This window comes from Daphnia pulex, chromosome 7 (assembly GCF_021134715.1).
Source record: "Daphnia pulex isolate KAP4 chromosome 7, ASM2113471v1".
Classification (NCBI taxonomy): Eukaryota; Metazoa; Arthropoda; class Branchiopoda; order Diplostraca; family Daphniidae; genus Daphnia; species Daphnia pulex.
In genome coordinates, this window is record NC_060023.1 from 12193472 (window position 1) to 12206212 (window position 12741).

The 12741-nt window shown below is 46.4% G+C and overlaps 1 protein-coding gene and 1 long non-coding RNA gene across 2 annotated transcripts; both read left to right on the forward strand.

Moving 5' to 3' along the window:
* Nucleotides 1-214: 214 nt before the first annotated feature.
* Nucleotides 215-11116, forward strand: LOC124198492 (inositol 1,4,5-trisphosphate receptor-like). The gene is made up of 20 exons (XM_046594346.1): nucleotides 215-354; nucleotides 413-619; nucleotides 680-750; nucleotides 818-2355; nucleotides 2416-2594; nucleotides 2659-3048; nucleotides 3140-3446; nucleotides 3512-4091; nucleotides 4158-5125; nucleotides 5190-5515; nucleotides 5577-6443; nucleotides 6508-6619; nucleotides 6681-7427; nucleotides 7502-7895; nucleotides 7953-8639; nucleotides 8704-9148; nucleotides 9210-9486; nucleotides 9678-10004; nucleotides 10066-10227; nucleotides 10290-11116. Exons 2-20 carry the CDS (start codon nucleotides 522-524, stop codon nucleotides 10368-10370), a joined length of 8556 nt encoding a protein of 2851 aa, XP_046450302.1. The 5' UTR covers nucleotides 215-354; nucleotides 413-521; the 3' UTR covers nucleotides 10371-11116.
* Nucleotides 11117-11235: 119 nt separating this feature from the next.
* Nucleotides 11236-12366, forward strand: LOC124196661. The gene is made up of 4 exons (XR_006875785.1): nucleotides 11236-11387; nucleotides 11458-11597; nucleotides 11655-11866; nucleotides 12086-12366. It is a non-coding gene; the product is annotated as an uncharacterized LOC124196661 (long non-coding RNA).
* The last annotated feature ends 375 nt before the right edge of the window (nucleotides 12367-12741 follow it).

Consider the following 12741-nt stretch of genomic DNA (forward strand, 5'->3'; position numbering starts at 1 on the left):
GTTGGATGCAGTTATGCAAATTTTCATTCACGTTCACTTAATTTGACTATAGTGCCTTTCGTTATTCTTTCAACTTTCAATTTTTCCGATAAGACAAGCACACAAATTGTTAAAATATTGAGAGTGGACGGTGCATCCTGTTGAGATAAGACGCGTGTCAACCAGCTGGTGAGCCGCCCTAGGCACTGGCAATATAAGAAAAAAAGCAGACAGACACCAATTCGACTAAAAATGGACGTGAGCTTGTGACACTTGTTGCTCTGTGTATTCAAGTGTCAGGTTAATTACAGCAGGTGGTTACGTACAATAATAAGCTTCGCCATCTCTCTGTTTTCCACCAAACGAGCTTGTCAGGTTGTCCCAGAGAAATCAACTCATTTAATGCTTTATTCTAATCTGAGTTTGGCAACAGGTTGCCAATGGTGTGGTGTTCGTTTAATTCAGGTCAACACGGTCTGAACTTGCGTGCGTGTTGTTGATCGCCTCTTGTCGGTTTCCCATCCCATCTGGGATTCGTCATAATGGGGGAATTACTTGGTTCTGGGTCGTTTTTGCACCTGGGAGATATTGTTTCTCTGTTCGCTGAAGGCAGCGTCTCTGCCTTTCTCAGCACTCTTGGGTACGACATTTCTTGCAGATTCATTGATTTCATCTTTTAAAACCCTTTCACTTTTTGTAGTCTGGTGGATGACCGATGTGTAGTGAACCCTGAAGCAGGAGACTTGACCAATCCCCCGAAGAAATTTAGAGGTAACACGAATAAGTGGAGGTGTTGTTTATATTCCCGTCTTATAATACATCATCTTGTCCCTTGCAGATTGCTTGTTCAAAATATGTCCCATGAACCGCTACTCATCACAGAAGCAATTCTGGAAAGCAGCCAAACAAAGTTCGGCAGGTGGTGGAAGTGGAGATGCCTCGCTTTTGAAAAGGCTCCACCACGCTGCTGAAATTGAGAAGAAACAGAATGAGACAGAAAACAAGAAAGTGATGGGCAGTTTGGTTCGTTATGGCAGTGTTGTCCAGCTGCTGCATTTGAAATCAAACAAGTTTCTGACTGTCAACAAACGCCTGCCCGCCTTATTGGAGAAGAATGCCATGAGAGTGTCGCTGGATCCGTCAGGAAATGAGGGTTCCTGGTTCTACATTTTGCCATTTTACAAGTTACGCTCGACTGGAGACACGGTCGTCCTGGGTGATAAAGTTATTCTCAATCCGGTCAACGGCGGAAGCCAAGTGCTACACGTTGCAGCCAATCACGAACTGCCAGACAATCCCGGCTGCAAGGAAGTCAACGTGGTCAATTCCACGACGCCGTGGAAGATTTCTTTGTTTATGGAACACCGTGAAAATCTCGACGATGTCCTGAAAGGCGGTGACGTCGTCCGCCTCTTTCACGCCGAGCAGGAGAAATTCTTGACGATGGACGAGCACAAGAAGAAACAGCACGTCTTTCTGCGAACGACGGGTCGAGTTTCGGCGACATCCGCCACGTCCAGCAAAGCCCTTTGGGAGGTGGAAGTTGTGCAACACGACCCGTGTCGTGGCGGCGCCGGCCATTGGAATTCCCTCTTCCGTTTCAAACATTTGGCCACGGGTCAGTACTTGGCGGCCGAAGTGGATGACGACACGGCGGTGGACGGAATGAGGAGCAAATTACGAGACTCGAACAACGGCCCAGTTTACCACCTTGTGCCTGTACCTCACGCCAACGAAATTGCCTCCATTTTCGAACTGGACCCGACGACTCTGACCCGGGCCGACTCGCTGGTACCGCAATCATCATTTGTCCGTCTCAGGCACTTGTGCACCAATACCTGGGTCCACAGTACGGCCATTCCCATCGACAAGGATGAGGAGAAGCCCGTCATGTCAAAAGTGGGCAGTGCCATCATCAAGGAAGACAAGGAAGCCTTTGCTTTGGTTCCAGTACCGGCCATTGAAGTCCGTGACTTGGACTTTGCCAACGACGCCTGTAAAGTGTTGGTCGGGGTGTCTGCCCGTCTTGAGAAGGGAACCATCTCGCAGAACGAGCGACGATCCGTCACCAGTTTACTGCAGGACATAATCTACTTTATCGCCAATGGAGAAGCCGATCAGAACAAATCGGATGCCCTGGAACTGCAAGTGACTGTCACCAATCGCGACCGTCAAAAGTTGCTCAGAGAACAGTCCATCTTGAAGCAACTGTTTAAGATCTTGCAAACGCCATTCCTGGAACCCAGCAAAGACGGTGAAGGTCCTTGGCTTCGACTAGACGAGCTTCAAGATCCTAAAAACGCGCCCTACAAGTACATCTTCCGTCTCTGCTACCGCATCTTCCGGCTTAGTTTCCAGGATTATCGTAAAAACCAGGTATACTAAAATTGCCTTTATGATTGTGTAAACTTTATTGACACCTTTTCCTTTTTTTAGGAATACATCGCCAAACACTTTGGTTTCATGCAGAAGCAAATCGGTTACGACATTCTAGCCGAGGATACCATCACGGCTCTGCTTCACAACAACCGCAAGTTATTAGAAAAGCACATCACTGCGGCCGAGATTGAAACTTTTGTCGGACTCGTCCGCAAAAACATGCGCCAATGGGAATGGTAAATTGAATTGGAATCTTTTTTTGGGGGGTCTAAAAGTACATAATCCATCAATTTGATTTAGGCGGTTCCTCGATTATCTGTCTGATTTGTGCCTGTCAAACAAAGTGGCCATTCCTGTCACTCAAGAGCTCATATGTAAAAGTGTACTGAGTCCGGAAAACGCCGACATTCTGTTGGACACGAGGATGTTGTTGACACCGCAGGAAATGGAGATGGATCCAGACAGTTTCAATTACGAAGACGACGATGTCATTCTCATTTGGGGCCGTCACCAGACGACGAGAAAGTTGGCCGATTTGGCCCTGAGAGCTCGAGGAGGCGGTGTAGAGGAGCAGGCCATTCTGGACTACTACCGACACCAATTGGATTTGTTCAGCAACATGTGCCTGGATCGGCAATATCTGGCCATCAATCGACTCTCGGAGCATCTCGGCATCGACCTCATTCTCAAGTATGCGGCGGCCAGCACTTTCTCTCTCTCTCCCCTTTTCTTTTTTGAGCCCATCATTTATGGAGCGACTTGTTTATCTCTTTTTACATAGATCGATGGCCGACGAAGCCTTGCCCTACGAATTGCGAGCTTCGTTTTGTCGATTGCTGCTCCACATGCACGTTGACCGCGACCCGCAAGAGCCAGTCACGCCTGTCAAATACGCCCGCCTGTGGTCCGAGATCCCCAAACAACTTTCTATCGAAGATTACGACAACAAACTGCCAGAGCACGAGAACAAAGAGGCCGTTCACCAGAAATTCAGCTCGACCATGATTTTCGTCGAAGATTATCTCTGCAATTTGGTCCATAAAGCCTGGAGTCTCCAGTGCAAGGATCAAAACAAACTCACGTTCGAAGTTAGTCAAGTTGTTTATAAATCGACTCATAGATGGCGTCTAACGCGGGTTTTTTTCAAATTTAGGTGGTGAAATTGGCGAGGGAACTCATTTATTTTGGATTCTACAGTTTCAGCGACTTGTTGAGACTCACTCGCACTTTGCTCAACATCCTGGACAGCGCGTCCAGCCCGGCCGATGCCGAATATTTTCACAGAAATAATCAAGGACAGCAGCAACAAACTTCAAACAGCAATAATCAAGAACTGGAAGCTCCTGACGGAGGCGGTGTGTTGCGGTCGTTGAGTGACATGGGCGCCGTCATGACCAGTTTAGCCCTGGGAACGGCCGGATTCGCCAAGTCTCCCATGCCGCTCTCTTTGCGCAAGAAACAAGCCCAGGCCGCATTGAAGAAGGAAGACCCACTGGTCATGGATACCAAACTGAAAATCATCGAAATCCTCCAGTTCATCATGAACATGCGACTGGACTATCGAATCAGCTGCTTGTTGTCCATTTTCCGCAGGGAATTTGACGAGTCCAGTCCATCCGGTGGGACTAGCGGAAATGATACGCCAAAGTTATTGGAGAAACGCATCGATTTAGAGTCCATCAGTTTGAAAGCGGAGAGTATCTTTGATAATCACCACACGAAAATCATAGGAGGTGAGGGTTTATTTTTTAAAGAAATTTTCTCCTAGGACAACCTAATTTGTTTTAAATATTTTCTAGGAATAGAAAATGGAGAAGATGATGACGATGATGGAGCCATCTGTGATTTAGACTTGGACGGTCAAGGTGGCAAAACATTTTTGCGCGTTCTACTTTTGCTGACGATGCACGACTCGCCGCCACTCGTCTCTGGCGCACTCCGCCTACTCTTCCGCCATTTTTCGCAGCGCCACGAAGTTCTCCAGGCGTTCAAACAAGTCCAGCTGCTCGTTTCAGACAGCGACGTCGAATCCTACAAGCAAATCAAAGCAGATCTCGACGGCCTGCGTCTCTTGGTGGAGAAATCTGAACTTTGGGTCTACAAGGCTAAAATGGCTACGGCCGAGGACGAAGTCGGAAGTCCAGGTATTAATGGCGGAGGAGGGGATGAAAAGACGGTTGCCATCAAAAAGGAACCTTTAGACATACTGGACGAAGAAGGGCAAGGCCAGCCGGACTCTTTACTTATGTCCCTGGACAATAACAACAGCATCATCCAGCATCACCCATTGCCTCCCAACAAGAAACCTGCGGTCAGGGGGCCGATGCTCAGCTCTTCCGACAAACAAGGTTCGGCCATCGACCTGGACATTGGTCCTCCGCTGGATGAATCGCAGGCCATCAACTACAAGCAAATTCAGCAAATTCTTGCCAGGATGAACCGCCTTTGCGTTCAACCCATTCTCTCCACGACGTCATCTGTGGGCAGCGGAGGGGGGAGTAGTAGTGGCGGCAGCGTGAGTGGATCAGGAAGCGGATCGTTGGGTGGTGGTTTGAGGCCTCGCAAACACGAGCAACGGCTCCTGAGAAACATGGGCGTTCACACGGTGGTGTTGGACCTGCTCCAAATTCCCTACGACCGGAAGGAAGACGTGAGGATGAACGAGCTGATGCGCTTGGCTCACGAATTCCTGCAAAACTTTTGCCGCGGGAATCAACCCAATCAAGCTCTTCTTCACAAACACCTGGAACTTTTTCTCACTCCTGGGGTAAATTCATTTAACTTTTTTTAGGCTTTAAAATGTTTCAAATTTATTTCTTTTGTCATTTCAGTTGCTGGAAGCTCAAACGGTTTGTGCCATCTTTCAAGACAATGCCCAACTGTGCAGCGAACTGAGCGACAAAGTGGTCCAGCATTTCGTTCACTGCATCGAGACTCACGGCCGACACGTGGAATATCTCCATTTTCTGCAAACGATCGTGAAAGCGGAAGGACAATTCATCCGCAAGTGCCAAGACATGGTCATGCAAGAACTGGTTAACGTCGGGGAGGATGTGCTCGTCTTTTACAACGACAAGGCTTCGTTCAACGCCTTTGTCGACATGATGAGGGCAGAACGGCACCGACTGGACGCCACTGACAGCAGCGGAGCTCTCAAGTAAAACCAAAAAGAAATTTAATTCCCTTAAAGCTTTTGACTTAATCTCGTCTTTCTTCAGGTACCACATTGAACTGGTGCGTCTGCTAGCCCTTTGCACGATGGGCAAGAACGTGTACACGGAAATCAAGTGCCACAGTCTGTTGACGTTGGACGACATCGTTGCCATGGTGTCGCACAAAGATTGTATCCCCGAAGTCAAGGAAGTCTACATCAACTTTCTGAATCACTGCTACATCGACACGGAAGTGGAGGTCAAAGAGATCTACACCTCGTCGCACATGTGGAGTCTGTTTGAACGCAGTTTCCTCGTCGACATGGCCCGTTGCGCCTCGGCCACTCACGACCGGAAGCACGCAGACACAGCCCTGGAGCACTATGTCACATCAAGTGCCGTCAGCGTCGTGACCACTTTCTTCCGCAGTCCCTTCTCCGATCAGAGCACGGCCGTCCAGACCCGACAGCCCGTTTTTGTCCAGTTGCTGCAAATCGCCTTCCGGCTCTCTCAGTGCGCCTGGCTTAGTTCCTCGCAACGTCACAGTGTCGAAAGTTGCATCCGCACACTGTCGGACATGGCCCGTAGTCGCAGTATCGCCATTCCATCCGACCTGGACAATCAAGTGACTTCGCTCTTCAACAAACCAGCCCTACACTTGGGGGCCAGCAAGGCCAGCAAAATATTTCGATCGTCGCGTCTTCAGTCGGCACATCTCAGTCGGGAATCTTCGCAGTCGCAGTTGAGCGTCCGCTTTGATCGGACAATTATTGAGGGCCTGCAAGACATTGTCGTCTTGTTAGAGGCTCAACTTCATCCTTTGGTTCAAGCCGAGTCTTCCGTTATCGTCGATGTCCTTTACCGACCGGAATACCTTTTCCAGCCTGGCACGGAAGCACGGAAAAAGTGTGACAATGGCGGATTCATTCGCAGGTAAATTTGATTTGTATTTAAATGTTAACCCTTGATCTAACATGGAATTTCTTTTTCATTGAAGGTTGATTAAACACACTGAACGATTGCTGGAGGACAAGGAGGAAAAACTTTGCATCCAAGTTCTCAACACCTTACGTCAGATGATGAATTTCGATGTTCACAATGGCGAAAAGGTAATTATTTTATTATGATTTAAAAGCAATAAAATTACCTTAATGAATCAATTATTACCAGGGAGACGCATTGAGGAAGAATCTTTTAGTTCGCTACTTTGCCAAACCAGCTTCTCATAGTTCTAAAAAGACCGAGCTCAATGGCGGAAGCGGAATCTCTACCGCTGGAATTCATTCAACATTATCCGGTGGTACTGGTGGAAGCGGTGTGGGACAATCGTCATCGCTGACAACCCACGGACCTGGAGGGCGTCTCCTGTCGCGAGGTGAAATGTGTTTGCACGAGGTGCAAGTGTACCTGGACCGAGAAGGCGCCTCTGATTTGGTGGCCGAATTGGTCATGAAGTCGTCGTTATCGCCCAACGTTTTCATGGAAGCGGTCCAGTTGGGCATCGCCCTGTTGGAAGGCGGCAACCCCGTCATCCAGCGGAGTCTCTACACGAAATTGCAGTCGGCCGAGACGAGCGCCATCTTCTTCAAGGTGTTCCACGACAAAGTCAGAGAGTCGCAAGCGGAAATCCGGTCCACCATGTCGGTCAACACGACCGAAATGGCCTCGGCGGGTAACAACAAGCTACAGGACCATTCTCATGAAATGAAGGATCATTTCCCGTACGACATGAAGATGAAACATCAACGCATGATGTCCACAAGAGCATCAAACGGTAACGTCACTGTAGGGGAGCGCATGGATCCTTACAGTGACTCGTGGAACAGCTCCAGGTTGGATGATTCGACTACAACGACGTTGAGTAGTGTCAACTCGACGCTGGAGGACTTGGTGAGACAACAACAACAACCCAAATCGGTACACCATAACTTTAAAACGTGATTTAATTATAAAATTCTTACAAAAATTATAAATTGATCTCGCCCTTATAGTTAACTACGGCAACTGATTCGGACATGGAGTCCAAGTTGTCGGCCAAGGTTCTGGTAATGCTGCCCGTCTTCCGCTTCCTGCAGTTGCTGTGTGAGAATCACAATCGAGACCTGCAGAACTTTTTGCGGGCCCAGTCCAACAAAAACAGTTACAATTTAGTGTCAGAGACACTCATGTTCCTCGACTGTATTTGCGGATCGACGACGGGTGAATTGGGTCTGCTCGGCCTCTACATTAATGAGCACAACGTCGCTCTCATCAACCAAACCCTGGAAACATTGACGGAATATTGCCAAGGGCCTTGTCACGAAAACCAAAACTGCATCGCCACTCACGAGTCGAATGGACTGGACATCATCACGGCTCTTCTTCTTACCGACATCAATCCATTAGGTAACAATTTTCGTTTCATTCCATTTGATTCAAATAATTATTTGATCAATTATTTAGGACAACGGAGAATGGATCTTGTTTTGGAGTTGAAAAACAACGCCTCCAAGTTGTTGCTGGCCGTCATGGAGAGTCGTGGCGACAGCGAGAACGCCGAAAGGATCCTGTACAACATGAATCCTCGCCAATTGGTGGACGTTGCCTGCAAAGCCTATCACCAAAAGTTGGTCGGTGGAGAAGAGGCGGCCAGTCCCAAAGAAGTCGGCCACAACATTTACATTTTGTGCCACCAGTTGGCGCAACACAACAAAGAATTGGCCGCCCTGATGAAACCGCCGCCAGTGGACGGAGTCAGTGGTGATGCGGCCCTGCAGTACTACGCCAATCACACGGCGCAAATCGAAATTGTCCGTCACGACCGGACGATGGAGCAGATTGTCTTCCCCATTCCGGAAATGTGCGAGTATTTGACCAACGACACGAAAGTGCGCGTCTTCCACACGGCGGAGCGCGACGACCAGGGATCGAAAGTGGCCGCTTTCTTCGAAGGAGTCGACGACATGTTTGACGAGATGAAATGGCAAAAGAAATTGCGCGGACAGCCGTTCCTCTTTTGGGTCAGCTCGCACATGTCCATTTGGAGTCAAATCCTCTTCAATTTGGCCGTCATTATCAACTTGATTGTCGCCTTCTTTTACCCGTTTGACACTGACGGACCGGCTCCTGATCCTGGCACTCACCTCTCAGGTCTGCACAACTTGAAATATCCATATCCATCATTTCTAACAATCTTTTTCGTTTATTAATTCAGGTCTCATCTGGGCCGTCATGCTCCTATCGGCCGCTGTGGCCATCACGTTACCCAAACCGTCGGGTATTAGGACTCTGGTCATGACAGTCATCCTCCGGCTTATTTGCTCAGCCGGCCCTCAACCCACACTGATGCTCCTAGGCACCGCCACGGTAGTGTTGAAGGGCGTCCATTTGCTGAGCATCATGGGCAACGCCGGTACATTCCAGCGGAGCGTCAGACAAATCTGCACGGACACGGAGATTGTCTACCACGTCGTTTACCTCATTTTTTGCTTCCTCGGACTCAGCACCCATCCGTTCTTCTTCTCCGTCCTTTTGTTTGACGTCGTCTACCGCGAGGAGACGCTGCTCAACGTCATCCGCTCAGTGACGCGAAACGGCAGGTCCATCGTTCTCACTGCCGTTTTGGCTCTCATCCTAGTCTACATGTTCTCCATCATTGGGTATTTCAGTTTCATGCCACTATTCCATGTTCCATTTTGATATTCTTTTAATTTTTGCCAGGTACATTTTCTTCAAGGACGACTTTTTGGTCGAAGTGGATGGCGACTCTGTTACAGGTGTCGTGCCGGGATCCTGTTCATCCGACGATATTAGATGTTCCAGCGGTTCCACTAATTCGTTCATGAGCCAAATGGAAGATGCAGAGGGCAGTGGTGGTGGTGGTGAGAGTCGAGAAAGAGCCTGCGATTCCCTTATTATGTGCATCGTCACTACTCTTAACCAAGGCCTGCGTAACGGTGGAGGCATCGGTGACATTCTGCGCGCACCATCCAGCAGGGTAAAGATGTCCTTCCGACTTTTCCGTTATTTTTTTAAAAAATACTTATTGAATAAATTCTGATCCGATACTTTCGCTGCCCCTGGATAGAAAAGCGTAAGAGATTTTGAAAGATTCTCCAAGGTTCTTGGCGATTTATTTTGTCTAGTACCCCTACCATAACGATTCTTTTGCTTTGTGGATTTTTTTAGGAGCCAATGTTTGGAGCTCGAGTGATTTACGACATGCTCTTCTTCTTCGTGGTCATCATTATCGTCCTTAATCTCATTTTCGGTGTCATTATCGACACGTTCGCCGATCTGAGGAGCGAGAAGCAACAAAAGGAGGAGATTTTGAAGAACACGTGTTTCACCTGCGGCCTCGATCGCTCCCAGTTCGACAATAAGGCCGTCAGCTTCGAGGATCACATCCTCCACGAGCACAACATGTGGCATTATCTTTATTTTATCGTCCTCGTACGGGTCAAAGATCCCACCGAATTCACTGGACCTGAAAGCTACGTCTACGCCATGGTCAAAGTTAGTCCATCTTTTTAAATAAGGTTCTTTTGAGCATTTCTCCCATGTCTTTTATTAACAGGACAAAAACTTGGAATGGTTTCCACGATTACGGGCCATCTCTTTGGCAGCCGAGGGTGAAGAGTCCGAGCAAAACGAAATTCGTTCACTTCAGGCTCAACTTGAAACGACTCAATCTCTCGTGTCCACTTTGTCTCGTCAACTGGCCGAATTAAGGGACCAGGTAAATCGACTTTTTTCAATTGAATCATTAATTAAGTTAAAATGAGTCGTCCTTCAATTTAGATGACGGAACACCGGAAGCAGAAGCAACGAATGGGATTGCTCAATTCAGCACCGGCGTATTTCCACCACCTCAGCCAATAAGGTCGACACTCGAACAGATTTTTCCCGACACTTTTTCCCTATCCAAACAAAACATTCCCTAGCGCTTCCCTTCATTTCCTACTATCAACTGCCTTCTCTGCCACAACTGCGATGTTAATCCATGAAACGACAATAACGAGTCCCAATCCGCACCAATGTTATCAAATTAAGTTTTCTATTGTTCTAATTGTTCTATTCTTTATTCCCAGTGTCGTGCAACAACCAATCTATTCCATGTTAATTCATCTGCTGCAATGAAATATCTTATGACAATATTGTTTACGAATCTGTTTCTTAAAAATTTGTTTATTTTTTGGATAATTAACTAAAATTCCCATTCGATATTCATTTGTTGAAGAACGGCATCCTAAATATTGGTCCGTTCGTAAAAATCGACCCAATGATGTTATTCCATTTTCTATTTGTTTCATAGTCTATGAGATAGACGATATATTATCGATAAATTCTGTTGTCCTTTTTTTTAAAATATCGGTCGTTTGCTAACGAATTTGGGAGGTTCTGTCTGTTGGTAATGTCGGCATTACCAGTGTTGCTCTTTCCAGTTTCGCCTGATTATGCATTCCACTTTCATGCCATGCCTTAATTGCCAGCACTTGAGAAATAATTTCGAATTGTCATTTTCTATCCCACACTGCTGCAAGGAAAATACACAAATTGACTTGTAAAAAAAAATTTCTTAGTATGCGACAATAGAACTCCAATAAATTCTTTAATTATTTTCATGATATAAATTGAGTTTTTAATATTTAAAATGTCCGACAATCCATCCATCCTTGATTCCTTTCCGTACAGTCAAACGTGGTAATCGTGGAGGAATCTTTGGCTCCGTCAGTAGGTGGCTAAAATCAAGTTGTCCCCCCAGCCGCCAGATGACGCCAGTGTCTGAGAGGACGAAACTTATCGCCATTTTGTTCCGAAACGCCAAGTGGAAAGGTATTCCAAATTCGTTACGGAATTGCAGGTGTCGATCTACATTTTCAGCATTGAAATTTAATGGTAAATTCTAGTTTGAATTTCTGATTTCTCAAATGTAATTAATCCTAGACGTTGCTGTGTGAATTTACAGGCAATCTGGCATATAATTTCCGCTTGGCCAAATAATCGATCACGTGGACTGGAACTGCTTTCTATTTTGCCGAAATGTCGTCGGTTGTTAGCTGTACCTGTTCGGATGGACGTCTCATCTCACGCAGAAACACTACAGAGGTAGTAGAGTAATTTTGTTGATCTATTTCTCTGCAATGATGCTATAGATTTTATTAGTTGGTGTTCAGGTTGGAGATCCCGTTGCCTAACTGTTGCAGAATGTGAGAACTCAACAAAGTCTGAGCTCCATGGCCGGCATCATTACAGTGGTTTTGTTGCAGCCAGCTGGTGAAAGGCGTGATTGAGTCAAGTTGAGCTGCAGCTGCTGCATGCAGTTTATCGAGCTGGTGTTATCCTGAAGGGTCATTGCAGGAAGATTTTTTGAAATGGTAAGTTGATTGACTAGAACCAAAATTTCCACTCTCTTTTACCAACTTTTTCTAACACTTAAGAATTAGATGTACAGAATTATCTTTTCATGGGATTTAATCTTCATTTAAAATTTCATTTGCCAATGGAACTTGGAAAAATGTCTGTCATTTGTTTTACACGATTTCTTTTGCATCTTAAGTTTGATCATGTAAAATAATATTCCTTTTTCCCCATAGGACTTGGTGATACTTAAACTATGCCTGTGCTGTTTAATGTGCAGTGGTTTTGCAGCCTGTTTCCAGTTGAGAGGTGTGATTATGCAGCTGATACAGGATTGAAGAAAAGAACTGAAGTAGCTGTTCTGGTGTTCTCCTGAAATTGCTGTGCCACAAGAGTTGAAGATAGTGTTTGGTTCCTGATAGAAGTTTATTTAAAGAGTCTGAGATGATCACCCACTTCTGCCAATAACTTATGTAAAACTTCTAAGTTGTAAGAAATATACAAGTCAAGTGCTAAACATGATTTTATTATAAGTTATAAGACACAACAAAAAACTTTAAAAGGAATTGCTTTATTATCCCACCTCCACCCACAATTCCACCACTTTTTACAATCACACATATACATACATACATACATACACTTAAGTTAACCCGTTGGCTGCCACGCCATACAACCCGTAGGTTGTTCTCTACTCTCTACGCGCCATGTCTGAAGGATCCATGACGCAAGGTGGGACTTGCCATTGCTGACAAGTCAGGGTTGACAGGAGAAGATGGAATGCACGCCAATAGGAGGCCTCTAGGAGGCCCGTGCTAAGGAGGTAGGGGAGAACAAAGGCGTGGCAGACAACGGGTTAACTAACACAAACAACAACAAAAATATTACCAAC